The 20,686-nt window shown below is 36.2% G+C and overlaps 1 protein-coding gene across 1 annotated transcript in view; it reads left to right on the plus strand.

Annotated features, from left to right (window-relative positions):
- LOC150076149 (uncharacterized) overlaps positions 1-20,686 on the plus strand; it is a 120,263-nt gene that overhangs the window by 41,828 nt on the left and 57,749 nt on the right. Inside the window, exon 3 of the mRNA XM_090387270.1 lies at positions 15,242-15,330. Within this exon, the coding sequence (XP_090243396.1) occupies positions 15,242-15,330 (89 nt within the window). The remainder of the gene's footprint in view (positions 1-15,241; positions 15,331-20,686) is intronic.

Consider the following 20,686-nt stretch of genomic DNA (forward strand, 5'->3'; position numbering starts at 1 on the left):
TGTATAGGTCTCTAATTAGATCTCGCCTAGATTATGGGGCGCCTGTCTATGACTCTGCTAGAGAGAGTACTTTGGCTCGTCTTGCTCCAATCCAACACGCTGCCCTTAGGATTGCCCTGGGTGCATACAGAACATCACCTATTCAAAGTCTATGTTGAGGCTCACGAACCTCCACTCAGTATCAGGAGAAAGATGTTACTGCTAAACTACTCGGCTAAAATTAAAAGCTTCCCCACTCATCCTATTTGGCCACTACTGTATGATCCGCAGTGGAGAACACACTATGGAAACAAACCCAGAACAATCCGACCTGCAGGTATCAGATTACAGAACCTATTAGAATGCTGGAATATTTCCTTTCATAATATCATCAGAGATTTAAAAGACTCGGATCCCCCATGGATTACCTTAACTCCTTCATATGATGATTACTTTGAAAAATGGGGAAAAGGTGCTGTAGCAGATGTTAACATCAGACAATTGCATCTTGTCCATGAAGAAAATTATTCCCACTTTTCTAAGATCTACACTGACGGTTCAAAGTCTGGCAATAAAATGGGTGCAGCTGCTGTCTTCCCTAATACAACTGTCTCTATTCCACTTCCAGCTGAATGCAGCAGCTATACTGCTGAACTCTATGCAATTAAACTTGCCCTGGAAAATATTTCCCTCCTGTCAACGAATAAAAGTATAGTGTACACCGATTCCAAGAGTGCTCTCTTAGCTCTCACAAACACCTCACCTTGCAATTCTTTGGTAAAGCTAATAAGACAAGAACTGATACATCTCCATGAGCAACATTGCACTGTTGTCTTTTCCTGGATCCCAGGCCACAGCGGTATTCCTGGAAATGAGTGCGCTGATCATGCCGCAAAGCATCCCTCCAACGTAGCCTTATCAAATGATCTTGTTCCCTATCCTGATTATAAACGTAAAATACAGGAAATATGTATGGTACAATGGACTCTTTTGTGGAAAAAGCAAACACATAATAAACTGTTTCAACTGAAACCTGAACCACAATTATGGACCTCTAGCCTCCGTAAAATCAGAAAGGAAGAAGTACTTCTAGCCAGAACCAGAATTGGCCACACTCACCTTACTCATCTGTTTCTACTCACAGGAAATGATCCTCCTCAGTGCACACACTGTTTGCAGCCGTTATCAGTGAAGCACATTCTGATTGAATGTAGCTTGTTCGACACGGCCCGACAGTCTACTTTCAGCTCCATCTCAAACCCCTTGTCACTCAACAGCATCATAGGTAATGACGCAAAACTCTCCGAATTTTTCACCTACTTGAAAAAAATTAAAATGTATGACCAACTCTAATTGCTCCCAGAGCAGTTATCATATGTATACATACTTACTTTGATAGGCGCAATATGGCCTATGTAGCCCTTGCACCAGAAATCCCATAACAACAACAACAACAACAACCGTCTTGATAGGACCACCCTTTCATTCCCTTCACCAATCTCTTTGCCCTTCTCTGCACCTGTTCCAACAGCTCTACATCCTTCCTAAAATGAGGCCTCCAGACATTATTATTATTATTAGCCATATGGTGCAAGGAAGCCAAAAAAAAAAAAAAAAATTCCTGCAATAGCCTGAGAAAGAAATAGAGAGAGAGTCAGAAGTAGAAGGGAATCACCAAGAAAGAGAAGAATGATGATAACCAGCTCAGGACCCTGTGTTTGCCAATCCCATACTCACCAGATGTGAACCTCTGACATGTATACTGTACTCAAGATGCAGCCTAACCATTGCCTTATACAACAGGATAATCACTTCTTTGTCCCTCCTAGTACTCGCATATCATAGACAAAACCCCATCATCTCTCTTGGCATTCTGTCTGTATTACTCAGAGAACTTCATATTGACTGCACAATTACCCCAGGTCCATTTCATTTTCCTCTACTGTGAGTAGTACTATACAGTTGGTACATTAACCTGGAATTACCACTGCCATATGCAATATCTCGCGTTTGTCAATGTTAAGTTTCAGCTGTCATTTCTCAGCACATTTGCCTAATTTTTTTAACTTATTGCAACAGCTTATCCTGAATGCTGTCATTAACCACCTGGCTAACCTTTGTACCATCTGGAAACTTAGACATTAAGCCTGATATACCTTCATCAATATCATTATTAATATAGAAAACAACAATGGACCTTGAACTGAACCCTGGGAGACTCCACTAATAACATTAGTCCACAAAGAGCAGTCTAAATTAATAACCACTCTCTTCCTTCTCCCACTCAACCATCTCTTTATCCAGAGCAGTAACTTGCCCTTAATGCCACACTATTCCAATTTGTACAGAAGTCTTGTATGTGCAACAGTATCAAAAGCTTTCTTGAAATCCAAGTATTAAATTATTTTTGCATCCATTTCTATTGTCACTATATCATAATAGTCAATCAAATTGGTCAGACAAGATCTCCCCTTAAGAAAACCATGCTGTGACTGCAGTATAATTGCATCCTTTTCTAGATGATACCGCAATTACTTCTTTTACCAGATAATTCATTATTTTCCCAAAAACATAAATTAATCATGTCACCTTTTGATCTCTTTGTGAATTGGGTATACATTTGCATATCCTCATTCCATAGGGGGACTACTTATGAATCCAAATATGCTCTTATAATTATGGCTAAGGTTGTTTTACCTCTGCTGCTTCCTTTAATATAATTGGATAACCCCCCCATCCACTTCAGGTGCCTTTTTTATGTTAAGCTTCAACAATTTCTCTTCCACTTTCCTATCAGTTATCACAAAATCATTTAGGTCCCTGTTAGATTTTAATGAACAGCTGGAATTTCCCTCACTAAAGAACTCCTCATATGTGAGTATAGATGCAAAATACCTATTCAGTTTGTCAGCAACCTTAGCAGAATTATCAACAGTGAAACCTTCAACATCAAGTGGAACAATGGGATTCAACCATTTCCTTCTACTGTTAATATAAGTAAAGATGTCTTTGCTGCATTTCTTGGCAATCTTTGCCAGAGACATCTTGTAATCTTCCTTAGCTTGCCTGACATTGTTTGCTACTTGATTACAAACTACTTTATATCTACCATTGGCCTCTGTATCATGTAATAATGTACATGCATCCAATTCATTTTTCTTCTCTGCCAGAAGTGTCATCAGTTTATCTGACATTTACATTTAGGTTTAAGCCTGGAATGGTTATTTCTTTGTTGATATGAAAAACCTAGTAGCTTCTATGATTACTTCCCTGAATGCATTCCATTAGAATTTGCTGTTGGTAATATCATCAGCTGGGCCTGATATATAGAATTTAAAAACTTTCGGAAACCAGTCACCCTTAGAAAGAAAAATCCCTTCCTACTTTTGTCTTTAAGTAAATCCCACATAAACACACTGTAATCACTGCAATTCAGGGAGTCTTTACCTGCAGGTGTTCTTAATGCATAAAGAATTTCTGCTGATAATCAGATCAAGCGCTTCCTTTTGATTTGCTTCTCTAATGTTCTGCTGCAGAAATCAGTCATCCAGTAAAGTCTTTCTAATGTGTGAGTGACCAACTCAAGTTCTCGTCAATATCTGAAAGTTAAAATACACTATTACAAAACATTCTGATTTACTATCCCGCTCTATTTTTTCTCTGTATGGATGTTTGTTGTACTCATTACAGTCATTAGTCATTATTATAATACATTACTACTCTCATTTTTGTTTTTCCCAGTACTTATGTCACACCAAACTGACTCAAAATTGCACTGGTAACCACGTTAACTGTGGATTCACTGCCTTAGATTTAATATGCTTCTAACTAAGCATAACTCCTCCTCCTGTCCTGCCTGTACTTCCTGTACACTCGTGACAAATTGTCAACTTGACTAAAAATATAAATTCAAATATGTGATTAAAAATATGATTGAGAATGTTTTGATCCTTTGTTTTCTTTCTTTAGAACCTCAGATTCTTTTGCTCATTTTAATAAATTCTTAACAGAAGATTTATTTCACAACATTTAGGAATTTTGAAATGTTAATATGAAAATCTGGACATAAGTTTTCGGTTCAAACTCTGTTACATATCTGTACTGAGATCATTGCTCTTCGATTTATTGAAGAATGTTAAGTGCAAATTTATCTTACCAACAGTGTTTGTATCTTTCACTTCCATTTTGGTAATTGATTAATATATCAATTTCAAAAATGAAATGGAAATTAATATGCTAACCTATGACTAAATCAGAATCAAACCTGAAATTTGATTCTTAGTCATGGGCATTTTTACTGCCAAGGTCAAGGGGGTATTTTTTTTAAAATTTATTTATTGTACTAGGTGGTCTCAACCAGCTTTCCTGGCATCCCCGCCAATAATCACAATACTGTACAGATATTTACAGACTTACAGCACTAATTCCTGCTCCATTACAAAATATTGAAATTCAGTGCTTCATGTTCCTGCACCATTATAAGACATTGAAGCTCTGCAGTTCATATATAATGAATTTGCAGTCCCTGCTATGGAAAGTAGCTAGTGAGAAATTGCCATCAGCATATAAATTTTCAATGTAATGAACAGTCTGAGAAAAATGTGTTTAATAAATGAAATATAACCTGAATTCCACACCATGGAAGTATTCTTCAAAGTAAATTGCAGTCAAACCAGGGAAGTATTCTCATCAGTATCAGTAAATTGTAGTCAGAAGATGAACACAGATCTGTTGCAAATGTCGTCTTCATAAGCGTTGAAATATGCTTAATTAGAGGTTGACGTCTCCAATGGACTCGTCGAGTACACCGACTTAAAAGACCAATCAGTGATGAAATGCACAGCCTGAAGCACCTGTCCTTGTCGAGTACTCAGATTTGAAACCACTCGGAGAAGCACCTGTCCTCAAATACTCTGTCTTGAAAGAGCACCCAGTGATGAAATGTGGACTAACTAGGGATGGACTGGCCTATTTGTACTAGTCCTCTTGAATCATTCGTGATTATCTAGCAGCTGCCAAAGCTCATGCCTGCAGTATCAGGAACCTCATCACACAGCCATCATCTGCAGCACAAAGAACCGCCATTCTATAATCTAAAGATCGCTAAATGAAGCAAGGGGCAGTAGAAATGACAAGAGAGTCTAAAACAGTGGGAGAAGATTCTGTTCTTTTGCTTAATGAGGAAGTACTTTGTGGCTGCTTGTGACTATGTGGTGCAGAAGTTCCCCTTGAAAATTGATGTTGTTATAAATGCTGAGGTAGCACAAATTTCATAATTTGGCAGTTTGAATCACTGAAATAAGGCAGGCCATTCAGTTAGGGACAAGTGATGTCCAGAATTTTAAAGAGCACGGAAATTTATAATTGAAAGAATAGACATATCTGATATTCAGAATGGGGCAAGACTGTAGTCAAGTAAGTTCAAATCAGAATTACTCTAAATATGGGAATGGTACATGTAGCAGTCATAATGAATGGATTAGTAGTAACAATAATATAAAAATAATCCAGCTGAATTCACAATGATCAAAAGCTGTTAAAGTTGAGCTGAGAATAGCATACAATAGCTGTAATCATTGTATTCAATAATAACTTAGAGGTGACTATGCTGCATTTGTTTTGTAATTCTCTTGCTGTATGTGTCTGTGTTGAAAGTGAGGATGTATAATTTTACTTGGTGTTGATATACTTCCATCATGTTGCAGATATTGAACTTCACTTAGAATATCTGAAAGGACAAACAGTAATTTTGTGTTTGGACTCTAATTCCAAAAATACTTTGTGTTTTAGCAAGTATAACAGAGGGTGATTACTGGAGAAACAGTCATTTGAAATAATCTCGTAATCCATAATTAGAGATCAGAGCATATTGGACACTGAATGAGGAATCGAATATTGATATCACACTGTCAACTATAAGAGGGTCCAAACACAACGAGCTGGAGCATTGAGTCTGACTGAGTCTCCAGTGATCATAGTGTGATCAGGTTTGAAATTACAGAAAAAGTTACTCGTCATTCTAGGTATATAGAGAGCCAGTTTTGATGGTTCTCTGTCCATACTGCTAATTGGAATATGTTTAATGAAGAATTACGCAAACAGAAGGCACAGTGTCAGCTCATGTGTTAAATGATTTGAGTGGCCCTGCAGCAGTTAAGCTGATACGGGTTGGTTATAAAATGCTTCTATAGTTGCAGTGAGGCATTGTGAAACTAAATGTATCCTGTTAAGTGGTGGACTCCACAGTTGACAATACTATGCAAAGAAACCAATAAAGCAAGGAAGATATATCAAAGAAGCAAACGTCGGGCTGAAGCAAATCATATACATTTAAAGAATGAGTATCAACAACTGAGTGGAAGATACACATGGCTGATCACAAAAAAAAAAAAATTTAAATGTGTGGAAAGAACTTGTAAGGACATGTGGGAACAAATGACCCTTGGGGCTTGGTTTATAAATTATGTACAGTCAGTCGTCGTATAACATGTGTTTATACTACACAAATTCGATCATACACAATTTATAAATAGGAGAACGATATTGTATATAACACGAACCAAATTTGCTTATGTGCGATTCACCTTTGCATTTACAAGAAACAGCAGTCGAACGCGGAATCACCCCAACTGAACGCAACATAGGAATGAAAATAAGATTCTGAAAATGTACAGTATTTGTTTTTATATCAATGAAGGGGAAACACATTTCACCATAATAACATAAAAACCCCACACAATTCCAGCTATCAGTATTATCGCAAATGCAATTAGATCGAGTTTACTACCAGTTTATAACAGATTCCACTAGCAGAAATGCAACTGGAAATTGTTTTTATTGTTTTATGGTAGTAACCCCCAGAAATGTGAGCTAGTGAGGTGTTAATAGTATTTCTGCCTTTACAGTGTTGTTTATTCATTTGCTACACGCGCGCAGCTTTGTTGATGTGTATCAAGTGTGCCTCCTCATTTTGTAATTGTGCTTTATTCCCGAAAAATGAGTGAAATTCTTAAAAGGTGTGAAGAGGAAGCATCCTGGTGAAGACACTACAGATTCAGAGAGAAAAAGAAAAGCAATATCGATACACAGAGGCGGACTGGTCAAAAATTCTTACCTGGGAAAATTTGTAGCGGCTTCATACTAGCGTTTATGGCCAAAATCACACTGGCCTCCGGCCTACCGGGGAAATATGAAAATATGAAATTGTGAAATGCTTTGAGCGAAATGAAAGACCATGTGATATTGTACGTGCTACAGGCTTAAATGAGGCAATGCCAAGAATTAGAAAGAATGCAGAGAAAATAAAAACAACTTTCATAGCAGGAACAACTCAAAGTGTAATTAAAATCTATTGGATCAAGACACAAATTGGAAGAGATGGAACGGCTGTCATCTGTTTGGATAGAAAATCAAAGAAAGAACAAATTTGATTATGATAGAAGCAAAAGCATTAGCAATATTTTATTACGACTATTACAAACTTACATAATAAAATACGTAAGTATTTTATTATGATTATTTGTGTTTGGTAATGTTTTGGTTACAAATGTGTGTTCAATCTTGGGTGGTCGGCGCCTAACCCTATTTTTCCCTTAGGGCCTGTTGTTTATATTGCATGATTTTGCATTGCACGAGGGTTTCTAGGAACACAACTATCGTGCTATATGAGAACTGACTGTACTAATAAAATTAAAAACCCAGCGGGAGATATCACATGTTTGATTCAGGCTACAGATGGTACTTCTCGAATGTGGAAAGAAAGTGTAGGTTTGATATTAGATAAATTGGTGAATGACATAAAAGCAAATGGGGATTCTGATGACAATGGAAATAAATACTTGGAAATGAAATTGCATAATGAAAGTTATAGAGGCAGTGGGAAAGAGTGCAGCTTCCAGATGGATGAGCTAGATGTCGCAGTTCAAAGAATCAAGAACAATAAATATCCAGATATGGACCTCATTGAGGGGGGAGGTCATAAAACAGTCTAAAATTGATACCAGAGCACCTGCTAAGCATTTTTGCCACTTGTCTCAGAGATGGAGTATTTCCACCACTATAGAAGGAAGCTCTTCTAAAATGTCTTCTGAAATCGCCATTGAAACCGAAGGAAAGGGCAGATTCATGTTGCCCTATTGCATTGTCGAATGGACTAGGGAAAGTTTATGAAAGATTGTTGGCAAGTAGAATTATGGAATGTATTAAAGAAAACTGCGAGTGGTCTGAAAAGCAATGTGGGTTTACAGCAGGAGATGGACTGATGTTGCGTTGGGGGGAAAGTTGGTGGAATCTGCTGTACATCGATGCAGATCAAAATATTGTCTGGGTATCTTTGTAGATTTTGCTGGGACATTTGATAGCATCAACTGGCACAGTATTCTTATGGTATTACATCAGGCAAACTGCACATCATAGATCTACTCTGTTATAAGAGATTACTTCTGCAACAAGACAGTTACAGTAAATCAGCATAGAGAGCATTATCAGACAAGTTGTAAGAGGCTGTCCATAAGGGTCAGTCCTTGGCGCATTACTGTGGAATTTAGTCGTAAATAATTAGTTAAAATTGGAGTATGACAACGTAATTATGATTGCATATGCTTATGACTTAGTTTTGCTGATGGAAGGCGACTCGAAGCTCCAACTAGAGGAGTGATCACACTTTATTTTATCTGAGCTGAGTACTTGGTGAGATTGCATAGGCTTGTGATTTCAACAGAAAAGAGCAAAACTGTGTTGTTAAAAGGATACCTGTCTATTACGAGAAATCCACAATGTCGAATAGTTGGAGCCAGTCTGCAATGTGTGAAGACAATCAAATACCTAGGAGTTAAGATTGATAGGCAGTTATGATTTGTCTCACACATCAGTTACATTGTTGAGAAGATTTGTAAATTTGTTGGTATGACTGGGCATGTAACTAGGAAGGAGTCGGGGAGGCAAGGCATTGAATCTATTTTATGACTATCTTCTTACCAAATTTCGAGCTATGGTGTGCATGTCTGGCTAGATTGTGAATTGCAAAAGGCAAATGTTAGGAAAATATTTTCAATTCAACAGGTAATGTTGTTACAACTCAATATGGCCTGTAGGACTGTGTCAAATGAGGCCTTTGCAGGTGATAACAGGATGGCTGCCACTGGATCTTGTTTTAGTATTTAAGTCAATGTTCTTCTAGGCGTAGACAGCTACATGAGTGGATGTCAATTGAGATTTGTTGTGATGGTGGTTATGATGAGGAGAGGAAACGATTATGGACACTTCTTATTGACTGGTGGCAAGACAGATGGTACAGTTGTACCAAGGATTTAATAACCAAAACATTTCTTCCAAATATTGAACAGTTTGGAAAGGGTGTGCCAAGTTGAATTTCAAAAAAATCTTTATTCAACATTCCTGATTATGGGACCTGGATCCTTCTTTGGAAAATTAATGAATTAGGTATTTCAGCACATTTTTGGTGTACTTGTGGAGGAAAAGAAGACTGAGCACATTTTCTGTATAGATGCCATGAGTACTAGGATCTGCGAGAGGAATTGATTGATGGAGCACTCAGCATGCAAATGCTGACTTCTGGATGTGAGACCCTTCTGCTGAAGACAAGGACAGACTTTGGTGCTTTCCAAAATTGTGCAGTACAGGTTTTCAAGAGAAGACAAGACCTTCTGCAAATGGAGCAAGAACAATCCATCTGTCTTGCCTACGGTCCTGATAAAACTACCCGTTTCTTTCAGCTGCAGCAAACATAACGGAAGATGATTTTCTGTGTCTCTTTCACCTGTGTTAAACAACGATAGAAGATTACCTGTGTCTCAGCTACAGCAAACATAACGGAAAAAGAAAGGTGAAGCGATTCAAGAGGGCTAGTACTAGGACTTTCTCAATAGCTTTTTTTCCTGGCAGAGACTCAAACTTACATGACGTGAACTGTAGCGTGCTCCAATACCCTATAATGGAGTGGGCACATGAAGTGCAGAAGTTCAGTATATAAATAGTGGCAGGGATGCCAGGAAAGCTGGCTTGGACCACTTAGTACAATAAATAAAAAAAGAAAGGAATGTGTTATTTTAAATATGTAATAGTTATATGACAGAATCATATCAGCCTTTGGTATTGTGGTCAGTTATAATTGGACACATCATTACTAATAGCCTGAATTCAACTCCATATGATTCTTTAATACAATAGGCTGTATGGTGTAATTGCAAATGGTGTAACTGGATGTATTCTTTCCTCCCCAAGGCCTTTCTTACGTAAGGCTTTGGGGAGAAAACTTTTCCAAGAGAGATGTTTCTCAGTAATCATCATGTCGTCAGGCAGGGGTGGGAGGTGACAAGTCTCTGTCTCTTCCCCCATACTTTACATGGTGGGGCTTGTCCCCACTGACCTCTTTGGAGATGCCTACTCTATCATCCCCATCCTTCTACCTGTTCCCCCAGTCTCCATTCTCCCTCCCATTCTAACTAAACCAACCGAGTACGCCCCTAACAATGCCTCCAAATTCTAATCAACATCTAAAAATTCAGCCACTTTCTCATAAACCTCTTTCGGCCTTTACAAATTCTAGTGTTCACCCCCTTTTATATATATATATATATAGGTCTTGCCACTGAAATCCTTGGAAAATAGGGGAGGCGGGGCCTGCCATAGTACTTAAATAATTTTCTGGGTGCCTGACCTGTCTCCTCGTGGCAAAATGTGGGCAATGGTGGGTCCCAATAGGGCCCAACAGCTAAATGGTCAGAGAAACAACAGTACATAACACTCCCCACACACTTTTTAAATCTCTGGCCTCCACAGAGTTCCGTGTCACTTACAAAGAATACAACACGGATATGTGGGTAACCCCCGGTGCTGTCAGACAGCTAGCACACTTTACACTTAGATCATTATGTCGCTGTTTATGACAAGTTGACTCTTATTCATTGTTTATTTCTGATTCAAATATACTTTCATTTGTAATGGTCATTGCAAAGTACCTGTTTAACTATCCTTCATCTGTATGGTTTGTCTGTAACTTCACCTCTTCCGTTTTGTAACGAAGTCTATCTGATATATTCTACTTGTTTCTATTCACATACAAGTGGAATTTTGTTCCATCCTTAGCTCTTCTTAGCTCTGCCCTCTCCTACCAAATTTACTCCTTACAACTTAATTTTTTGTGAATTTTTTGATCTTTACATTGAAGTATGCTGGTATTATGTTATGTGATATTTTAATGGATGAAAATTTTGTGTAGATCAGTTGGTGATCTTGTTTATTTGTTTCTATTCATATGCAAGTGGAATTTTGTTCCATCCTTAGCTCTTCTTAGCTCTGCCCTCTCCTACCAAATTTACTCATTACAACTTAATTGGCACCTCTGTAGCCAGGTGGGCAGGAGCAGCAGTGCGTAGCACAAGCTTCTTGATTAGACCGGGGTTTGGGCCTGACCACCAAATATGGAGGATGCAGAAAGGTCAGAGAATGGCCACCGCATATCCCCGGAGCAATATGGCCTTAGTTGCTATTGCTCCTAAAAACCAAATAACAAACAACAAACAAACAACTTAATTTTTTGTGAATTTTCTGATTTTTACCTCCCCAAGGCCTTTCTTACGTAAGGCTTTGGGGAGAAAACTTTTCCGAGAGAGAAAGCTATTTGAATTGGGAAGTTAGACTTCAATCTAACTTCCCAAACATTTCATGGGAAATTTGATTGCAGGTCAAGGTTCAGTGTAAGAAAGTCAAAATTCTGTGTGCACTATATATAAATGGCAGAGCGATAATGACATGAATTTGATGGAGTGGGGTAAAGAGATATTGAAGAAAAGAGGTAAAAAATATATATATATATATATATATATATATATATATATATATATATATTCTCAATTAAGAAGTTTCTGATAAGGAATATCATATCAGAGAACGGAAAGAATCTTGGCGTAGTTTCCCCAGAGAAGGTTTGAACCATTATCATTATGGCTGTTCAAGATATGCAGCTGTCCTGTAGTGGAGAGGAAAAGAGATAAAATGAAAACAGAGCTAGGGTGATGAAGACATGGAGCCAGTCCTGATGAACCAGGACTTTCTGCCTACTTCTCTTGATGTATAGCATTAGTATTAATAGTGGAAAATGATGCAAGAAAACAAGATAAAAAAAAAAAAAAAACCCAACAACAACAACATTTCCCGTATAACCTTTTTATCCCTTCTAACAGTTTGTCTAGTTCTTCCTTGGCTTTATTCAAACTATCCACTTCCACAATACCAGATGAAAGTTTGTTCCAACAATCAACCATCCTTCCTGAAATTGAATTTATGTCCCTTCATGTGTATTCTGTACAGGAGGCAGGTTGCTATCAGCATTGAGTGTACTAAATTCACCTCGATTGGGTATCCTCACAGTACCCAATTTCCAGTAATGAAGACTTTCTTCTTCAGCGTATCCTTTTATTCCCCTTGCTAATCTCATTATTTTTCTCTGCAACCATTCCAATAGAGCCACATCCTTTCTAAATTTAGCCTGTAGACCTGTATGCAGTACTCAAGATTTGGTCCAACAGTGGAATAATCACCTCCTTATCCTTTCTGGCAAAATTCCTGTATATCAACAAAACCCCATAAGCTGTCTTAGCAGCCTGTCTGACTGCATGTTTCTCCTCAGTCATTTTCATTCTCCATATATTAGAAATAAGTTTTTGAAAATATTGTAACAATACAAATGACTTATTTATAAAATAAATAAAATTGCTCCTTTTAAATAAAATTTCTTTTCTTTATAAAAGTAAATCTCCCAGTTTTCTACAGGACTTGCAGAAACCTTTTTTCACAGATGAAAAAAGGTTTCTGAGATTAAAATTCAAATTTGAAATTTAAAGGGAAAAAACTAACTTTTTATCTTTATAAAAATTTTTATATTCTTTGAAGTACTCTTCTGATACAATTTAAATGAAAGTTGTTAATGTAAATGCAAAAGTACAAAACAAAATCAGACAGTTCAATTTACAAGGGATGGTCAATAAGTATTTTCCCTCAACTATAAATATTTTAGGTAGAGATTTGATATATATATATATATATATATATATATATAGATAGATATATATATAGATATATATATACTACTAAGATAAATATATATATAGATATATATATACTACTAAGATAAATATATAGATAGATATATACTACTAAGATAAACAGATATATATATATATATATATACTACTAATCTCATAAGTTAATGCAGTGTTTGCAACCTGTGTGCCACGAGTATGCTTCAAATGTGCCGCAGAAAATGCAAATTTAAAAAAATAATAATAATAAATCCAAGTTTTATAATAAAAATTCAAACAAAAAAAATCATTTATTTACGCTGTGCCAATTTTTGGAATTTTGGAAAAGACAATTAAAATTTTATTACCTCAAACCCAACCGTCTCACTGATTAAAATGTTATTATTGTATTTTTGTTTGTTTTTATATAATTATGTAATTTTTCACTATTTTTTTTTAAATTACATGTAATTCATGTATGTTCAAAAAAAAATAAATAAATAAAGAGACATTAAAAGCACTTAAAACAAATAATAAGTATATTAAATATACCCACAAATATATCACAAACAGGAAGTTATTTCTCCAACAGAAATAACTTCCTGTTTGTGAATATATGAGTATAGTAGTAATTGTAGACGTGAAATTTTAGCGTCTTTAAAAATGTGCCTCAGCAACAAAAAGGTTGAGAAACACTGAGCTAATTATATATTCTTAGATCCACCAGTTGCTGAACTAGAATCATGACTACAGCAGGAGGTGCTATGCTGGATATGGTTAATCCAATCCCTTATAAAATTCCTTCATTTGCAAAGCAAAGAAGCAAAACAAATCCACGAGAAGAGGAAAGCTGTATGTAAAACTGTGAAATACTGTTAAAGACAGTTCAGATGTGGGCAATGCAGTTTACGCAATGACCCAAAAGAAAGACCCATCTCAGCTACATTCTGGCTAAAGTGGAACAACTAGTACTTGAAGACAGATGTGTGACTATAAATTGTATAGCAAATGATGTGAACATTAGTCATGGGTTTGTATGGACCATAATTCATGAGTTCTTGCACATGTCTAAGGTGGCAGTCCAAGGTCCTGAGATGCTGCTTTCTCAAAAGCTTCACAGGCTTCACAATATTCCAAACAGTCCTTGGCATACATGCCAAGCTTAATGGAGCTTTGTAGAGAGAATAATAATTTTTTTGACTGAATTGTGATGATGGATTATTGTTGGGCACGTCACTGTAATCTAGAATGAGCATACAATAGAAACATTCATCTTCACCAACACCCAAAAAAGCCCAAGTACTATTGCCTGCCAACAAGGTTGTGTTATTGGTCTTCTGGGACTCTAAAGCTATGATCCTCACAGATTACCTCCTAAAAGGCAATGGCATCATCACTGGAGAATACTACAGAAAACTCCAGGGAAATTTAAGAGAGGCTATCAAGTTGAAGAAAGGTGGAAAGCTATCTAAAGCTGTCTGCCTCCTAGCTGACAATGTTTCTGCTCACAATGCTGCTCTCACAGTGGATTTCGCAATCAGGTGTGACTTTGAAAGTCTGCAGCATCCACTTTATTTTCCTGACCTCTCATCTTTAGATTTCTTTTGCTTCCCTAAATTGAAGAAACCATTATGGGGCCACAGATTTCAGACTGATGAGGAGGTAATTAATGAAATTTAAACCTGGTTTTCTTCTCAGAGTGAGGAGTTCTGTTCAAGAGGCTCAAAAGAGCTTATCCATAGGTAAGGAAAATGTGTAGCTCTAGGAGTTAGCTACATAGAGAAGGATGAAATTGCCAGCCAAGTTTCAAATCCCTAACTCAAATAATTTTATGTGACGATAAATTCTTATTGACTGCTCCCTCATATTATATAGAGGTTTTGAGACATGTCTGAAAAGTATAGTTTAATTTTTAAGAAGTTTATTTAATGATCAAGTTTTGAATAAGTTATTTGATGGATATCTGTCTCTCTCGTGGAAAATTTAGCAAGTATATGAAAATTTTTACCCAGCATATGATTTAAATTATCAATTCTCTATAGAAGTTGTGTGTAAGAATATGTAAGTGAAATACTATGAACAAACAAACAAACATCCACGCATCCTTATTCTTATAGAGAAAATGATGCACGGCTGTATCATAAATGGCCAATTATCTCTATTTACATAGTCGGTAATGAATAATGCTAATAACAATTCAGACGTTTTCTTTTATCTTTCAGAATACCTTTGAATTCAGTAAACAAAATCTTCAAGTTGTATGGTCTGAAGAAAGTATTATTTTACTTTTGTCATCCAGATTATATAGGAGGTGAGAATTAATCTATTAATTTTAAAATAAAATATAAACCCATGATATGACATAAAGACAGAAAAAAAATTGACTATTTTAAATACTATACTTATTACCTGTGTGCATTAATATTAAATTAAATGTGAAATTTGTCCCTTAAGCAATTGGGAGGGAAACCTACCATGGTGGGTAAAATATTTAAATTAGCAAGATCAGCATGGGCAAACCAGTGGCATGCTTGACATAAATAGCATTCAATGAAGTTTAACATTGACAAATGTAAAGTACTACATATGGGAAACAGTAACCCCAGAGCAACGTATCAACTCTGCGGTACTACACTGACAGTGGTGGAGAATGAAAAGGACCTGGGGGTAATTGTGCAGGCAGATATGAAGTTCTCTGAGCAGTGCAGACGAGCTGCAAGAGTAGCTCATGGTGTCTTGTCAATGATATACAGGAATTTTTCCAGCAGGGATAAGGAGGTGATTATTCCCTTGTATAAGGCAATGGTTAGGCCACATCTTGAGTACTGTATACAGGTCTGGAGGCCTCATTTCAAGAAGGATGTAGAGCTGCTGGAACGGGTACAGAGGAGGGCAACAAGATTAGTGAATGGAACAAAGGGTTGCTCTTACAAAGAAAGGCTTAAGTTTTGCAAATTACAGTCTGGAGACTAGGCACTGGCGAGGTGATCTGATAGAGGTGTATAAGGCTTTGAATGGTTTGAGCATGCTCAATGCTAATGGGATTCTTCATCTTGCTCAGAATAATCACCTCAGAGGGCATAAATTCAAATTGAGGAAGGACGGATGTCGGATAGATGTGCGGAAATTTGCCTTTGGCCAGCGGGTGGTTGGTTGGTGGAACCGACTTCCATCACTTGTTGTTGAAGTTGATAGCCTAAACAAATTTAAAGCTCAACTGGACAGGTATTTTGAACGAACAGAGGGGTGAAATGGTAGTGGTGTGTGTTTTTTTTTTTTTTTTGGCTGATGCTGAATAAGCTTGCTTTCTTGCATCATATGCCTCTACTAATGCTAATGCTAATGCTAATAAGAAAATATACCAGCATGTGGCAAGAATTTCTGGACCTGATACTGAAAATATCAAAGGGTTGATGATACAGAAGCCCTTAGTGGAGAGTGCCAAGGTGACTGATGAGTGAGGTCTTAGTTTTTAAAGATACAGGCAGGAGATTTAATTTCAGGAAAGAGGACTATGATGAGAGAGAGAGAGAGAGAGATGGGATGGGATGGGATGGGATGGGATGATTTTAAAGCTGTATGGAAGCCCATATGCATGTATGCCATTAAGAAAGCATAGCAAGAAGAGAATGCTGAAATGGATCAATAAAAGACTGGCTAGTTCGACCCTTTTCACGAGTGGATTTCTTCACAAAATTTCTAAGTTTTTTTTTAAAAAAACTTTTAAAAAAACTTATTCATAAATGTTTTACATAGCTTTTAACTGTTAATTTATTCTTATTTGGATAAAGAATTGATTGCCCAGTATAGTAAAATTATTGTCAAAAATCATACCAGAATTTAAAAAGAATTGTAAAAAATGCTAAAAAAATTATAAAAAGGCAGAAGATACAGTAATCACTAAGCTCAAGCCCCACCTGAAAGAAGTGAAAGTGAACACAGTGAGGAAGATAAGGAATAATGGAATATTGATCGAAGTTGCAAACAAAAAGGACAAACTAGGCCTTCAACATGAAAAACCTAAAGGGAGAAATCTCAATATACTTATTTTTGATATAGTAGAGTCTACCCCTGAAAGGGAATTAATGACAGACATATACTACAAGAATTTTAATGACATAATAACCATTGATGAATTTGCGGATCAATTTCAGTTAAAGAGAGGCACTAAAAGCCAAAAAAATGGGCAGTTGAATGTAATAGCAATGATTTCGCCTAAAATATGGCAGCAATTAAAAGGACAACAGAGATCTATACTGGCTGAACCAGCCGTAGATTCAGGGAACACTTCCCTGTTCAAAAGTGTTATAGCTGTCACAAATATGGACATACTGCCAGGGACTGCAGTCAGGAAAACTCCTGTCTGTGGCCACTGTGCCATCACTCGCCATGACTATAAAAACTGAAAAAAAAAACAAAAATCAGCAGCCAAAAGTGCTATAAGTCAGACATGCTGTCTGACCATTTGTACAGTATCAGGGTTGTAAAATACCCCTGTTACCAAAAATTATCCAGATTGAGAACATGAATGTGACTATGGCTCTAAACTTCATCCAGTTGAATGTTCAGAGGGCACGTACAGTTGTTGATCAGATCAAACACAAGTTAGAGGAAAATAATATAGATATCTTGGTACTCCAAGAACCCCTACACACAGAGTAGAGTTCAAGGATAGTCAAGGCTATAAGATCATATAATGCACCACAGGTGTCCCTTCTACTGCAATAGTTAAAAAATACTGACATCACTGTCACAAAGGTGGGTCACCTCTGCTCCTCAGTGGCAGTGTGTGCACATATCACCAGTGTTGTGGGACAATTTTATATTCTTTCATTGTATTCCAGACCAGGTGAAGATCTAATCACACTGTTGAATATCTACAAATAGTTACAGATTTGCTACCTAATCTAACATAATTGTGTGTGCTGATGTCAAATGCTGGTCAACCTTATGGTACATAGTGTTAATTGTAATGTGGCTCCAGAGGTTTCCCCCAATTCCGTAACCTTATGGCTATACCATAAGGTTACGGAATTGTGGGAAGAAGAAAATAGAGCAGGCACACACAATGGCCAGCTACTTACTGAATATAGTTACCTCCACATTTCAGGTATTAAATTAGCCAAATAACTTTCCAACTTTTAGCAGTACTATGTGGAAGAGTGACATTGATGTCACTCTTGCTACAAATTCAATAGCTTATAAAACTACAGACTGCTATGTCTGTAATATCAGATCATAGTGCAATTACTTTCAAACTAAATAAACAGTTAAAACAGACAAACAATCCCTGTTGGATATCAAAAGATATAACATAAAGAAAGAAAATTGGAATATCTTCACAGAATTTACAACAGCTAAGCTGCAAAAGCAGGAAAATGAGTGGTCTAGATCAGTGGTTCCCAAACCAGTGAGATCTACGGACCCTTTCAAAAATCAAAAAAGGTTCACGGACCCTTTCAAATATCAAAAACAGTTTGCGGACCCCTATATATAACATATACATATGTTTTATATATATATATATACAGGTAACTCTTGTATAACGCAGAGGTTATGTTCCAGAAATATCACACGTTATAGAAATTGCTTTATATGACATTCAGGTTTCATACAAAATGTAGGGTTATGTTACGTAGTGTTTTTTTAATTATAAAAAAACAATGACATTCAACAAAAACATATTTTATTCATTCAAGAATTCATGTAACTAATTATTTAACGAATACATAGCATAAAATTATAAAAATTAGGAATTGTACATAAATTTCATTGCATATAATGCATAAATTTTGCATTATATGCAATGAAATTTTGATTATGGACGACACCAGGCCATATTTTTTTCCAGCAACCTTTCAGTGTAGAGGGTTTTAACTCCTTTACACATAGAGAAATAATTTTTACACAGTTAAATATTGAAAACTTTTTCCACACTTGAGGCAGTGTCATGTTTGGATTAGATTCCATTTTTTCCAAAATTAATTCGAATGTTTGATGAATATAATACACTTTAAAATGTTTAAATTATCCCTTGATCAAGGGGTTGAATAAGTGACGTTGTATTAGGTGGCAAATAAATTCTTTTAATATTCGGATGGGTTACATTTTTTGAGTGCCCTGGCGCATTATCTAAAATTAGTAAAATTTTAAAGTCGATATTCTTTGTCTTTGTGTATCTTTCTATATCAGGCTCAAAACAGTTAAAAACCAATTTTCAAATCTACTAGCTGTAAGCCATGCCTTTTTGTTGGCTTTCCAATAAACAGGGAGAATTGACATGTCAATCGCTTTCATAGCATGAGGATTTAAAGATCGGTTAATTAACATTGGTTTTGTGATGTGATCACCTGATGCATTACTACAAAACAGTAGAGTAATTTTGTCTTTAGAAACTGAATCCAGGAGCTGTTTTTTCATTTTTTGATATATAAGTGCGTTTTGGCATTTTTTTCCAGTTTAACCCAAATTCGTCTGCATTGAATACCTGGTCTGCACTATATTCACCTTCTTCAATGATTTTTAAAAGTTCTTCTGGGAATTTTCGGGCAGCATCTACATCTGCTGATACTGATTCTCCTTGGAGCTGAAGATTATGCAAAGAAAATCGCTTTTTAAAATTTTCGAACCAGCCTTTACTGGCACAAAATTTATGCTGAGAACTTTCTTCTGAAAAATCTTGTTCAAGTCATTTTAAATATTGATAAATTTTGAGGGCTTTTTGTTTAATAAGGTTTCCACTCAAAGGCATTTTCTTGTGAGTGCAATCTTCAATCCAAACCATTAGAGATTTCTCCATTTTTTCAATTACAATATCGCATACACGAGCAATGCGCATTGCACTTATCGTTGACCCAGCAATAACACTATCTCTGATTTTCTGCACATTTTGTTTGATTATACGAATTGTTGATTCATTTAAATTCAAAGTCCTTGCAACAACTCCTTGTTTTTCTCCATTTTTCAGCCGATCCAAGATTTTAGTTTTTTTCTTCGAGAGAAATGAATTTTCTTTTCAATGTTGGTTTTTTTTTTTCCTTCTTTTGCAGTTTTGGTAAAAACTGCAAAAGAAGGAAAAATAAATATAAAATAAATAAAAAATAAATTTTATTTATAAAATAAATAAAAAATAAATGCACAACAATTAACTCTTTATAAGTTAAAAAATTGGCACTACACAAAGAAATATGTATTATATGTACTTGCGTGTTTCCCCTTATAAATTCGGTTCTGGAAACCACCCGTTATATGAGCAGACACAAATTTAACGAACATAAAGTTTGATTTTTAAGTCGCGTGGTAAAAGTGTGTGAAAAGAAATGATAAAACAATTTGTAGATCGCGTTATATCGAAACCATGACTGTGTCATACAAGGGTAGCCACAATTTATAAACCGCGTTATATTGAAACCGTGTTGTATAGGTACCGTGTTATACGAGGTTTACCTATATATATACACAGGGTGTCTCAAAAATATTGGTGCAAACATTTAGGGGAAGTAGGTAACATCTAAAGGAATGTGAATTGCATAGGAACCCATAACCGGAAACGTCACCGTAAGTCGGTACATGGCGCTGTTCATCAGTTCGCGAGAGGGAAAATTTCTGGTTTACTCATTCAAGCAGAAGTTGCCGCACAAAGAGCATGCATCAATATACGAACTGTG

The sequence above is a fragment of the Mastigoproctus giganteus genome, chromosome 13 (genome assembly GCF_048544385.1).
Source record: "Mastigoproctus giganteus isolate SK-2022 chromosome 13, ASM4854438v1, whole genome shotgun sequence".
NCBI lineage: Eukaryota > Metazoa > Arthropoda > Arachnida > Uropygi > Thelyphonidae > Mastigoproctus > Mastigoproctus giganteus.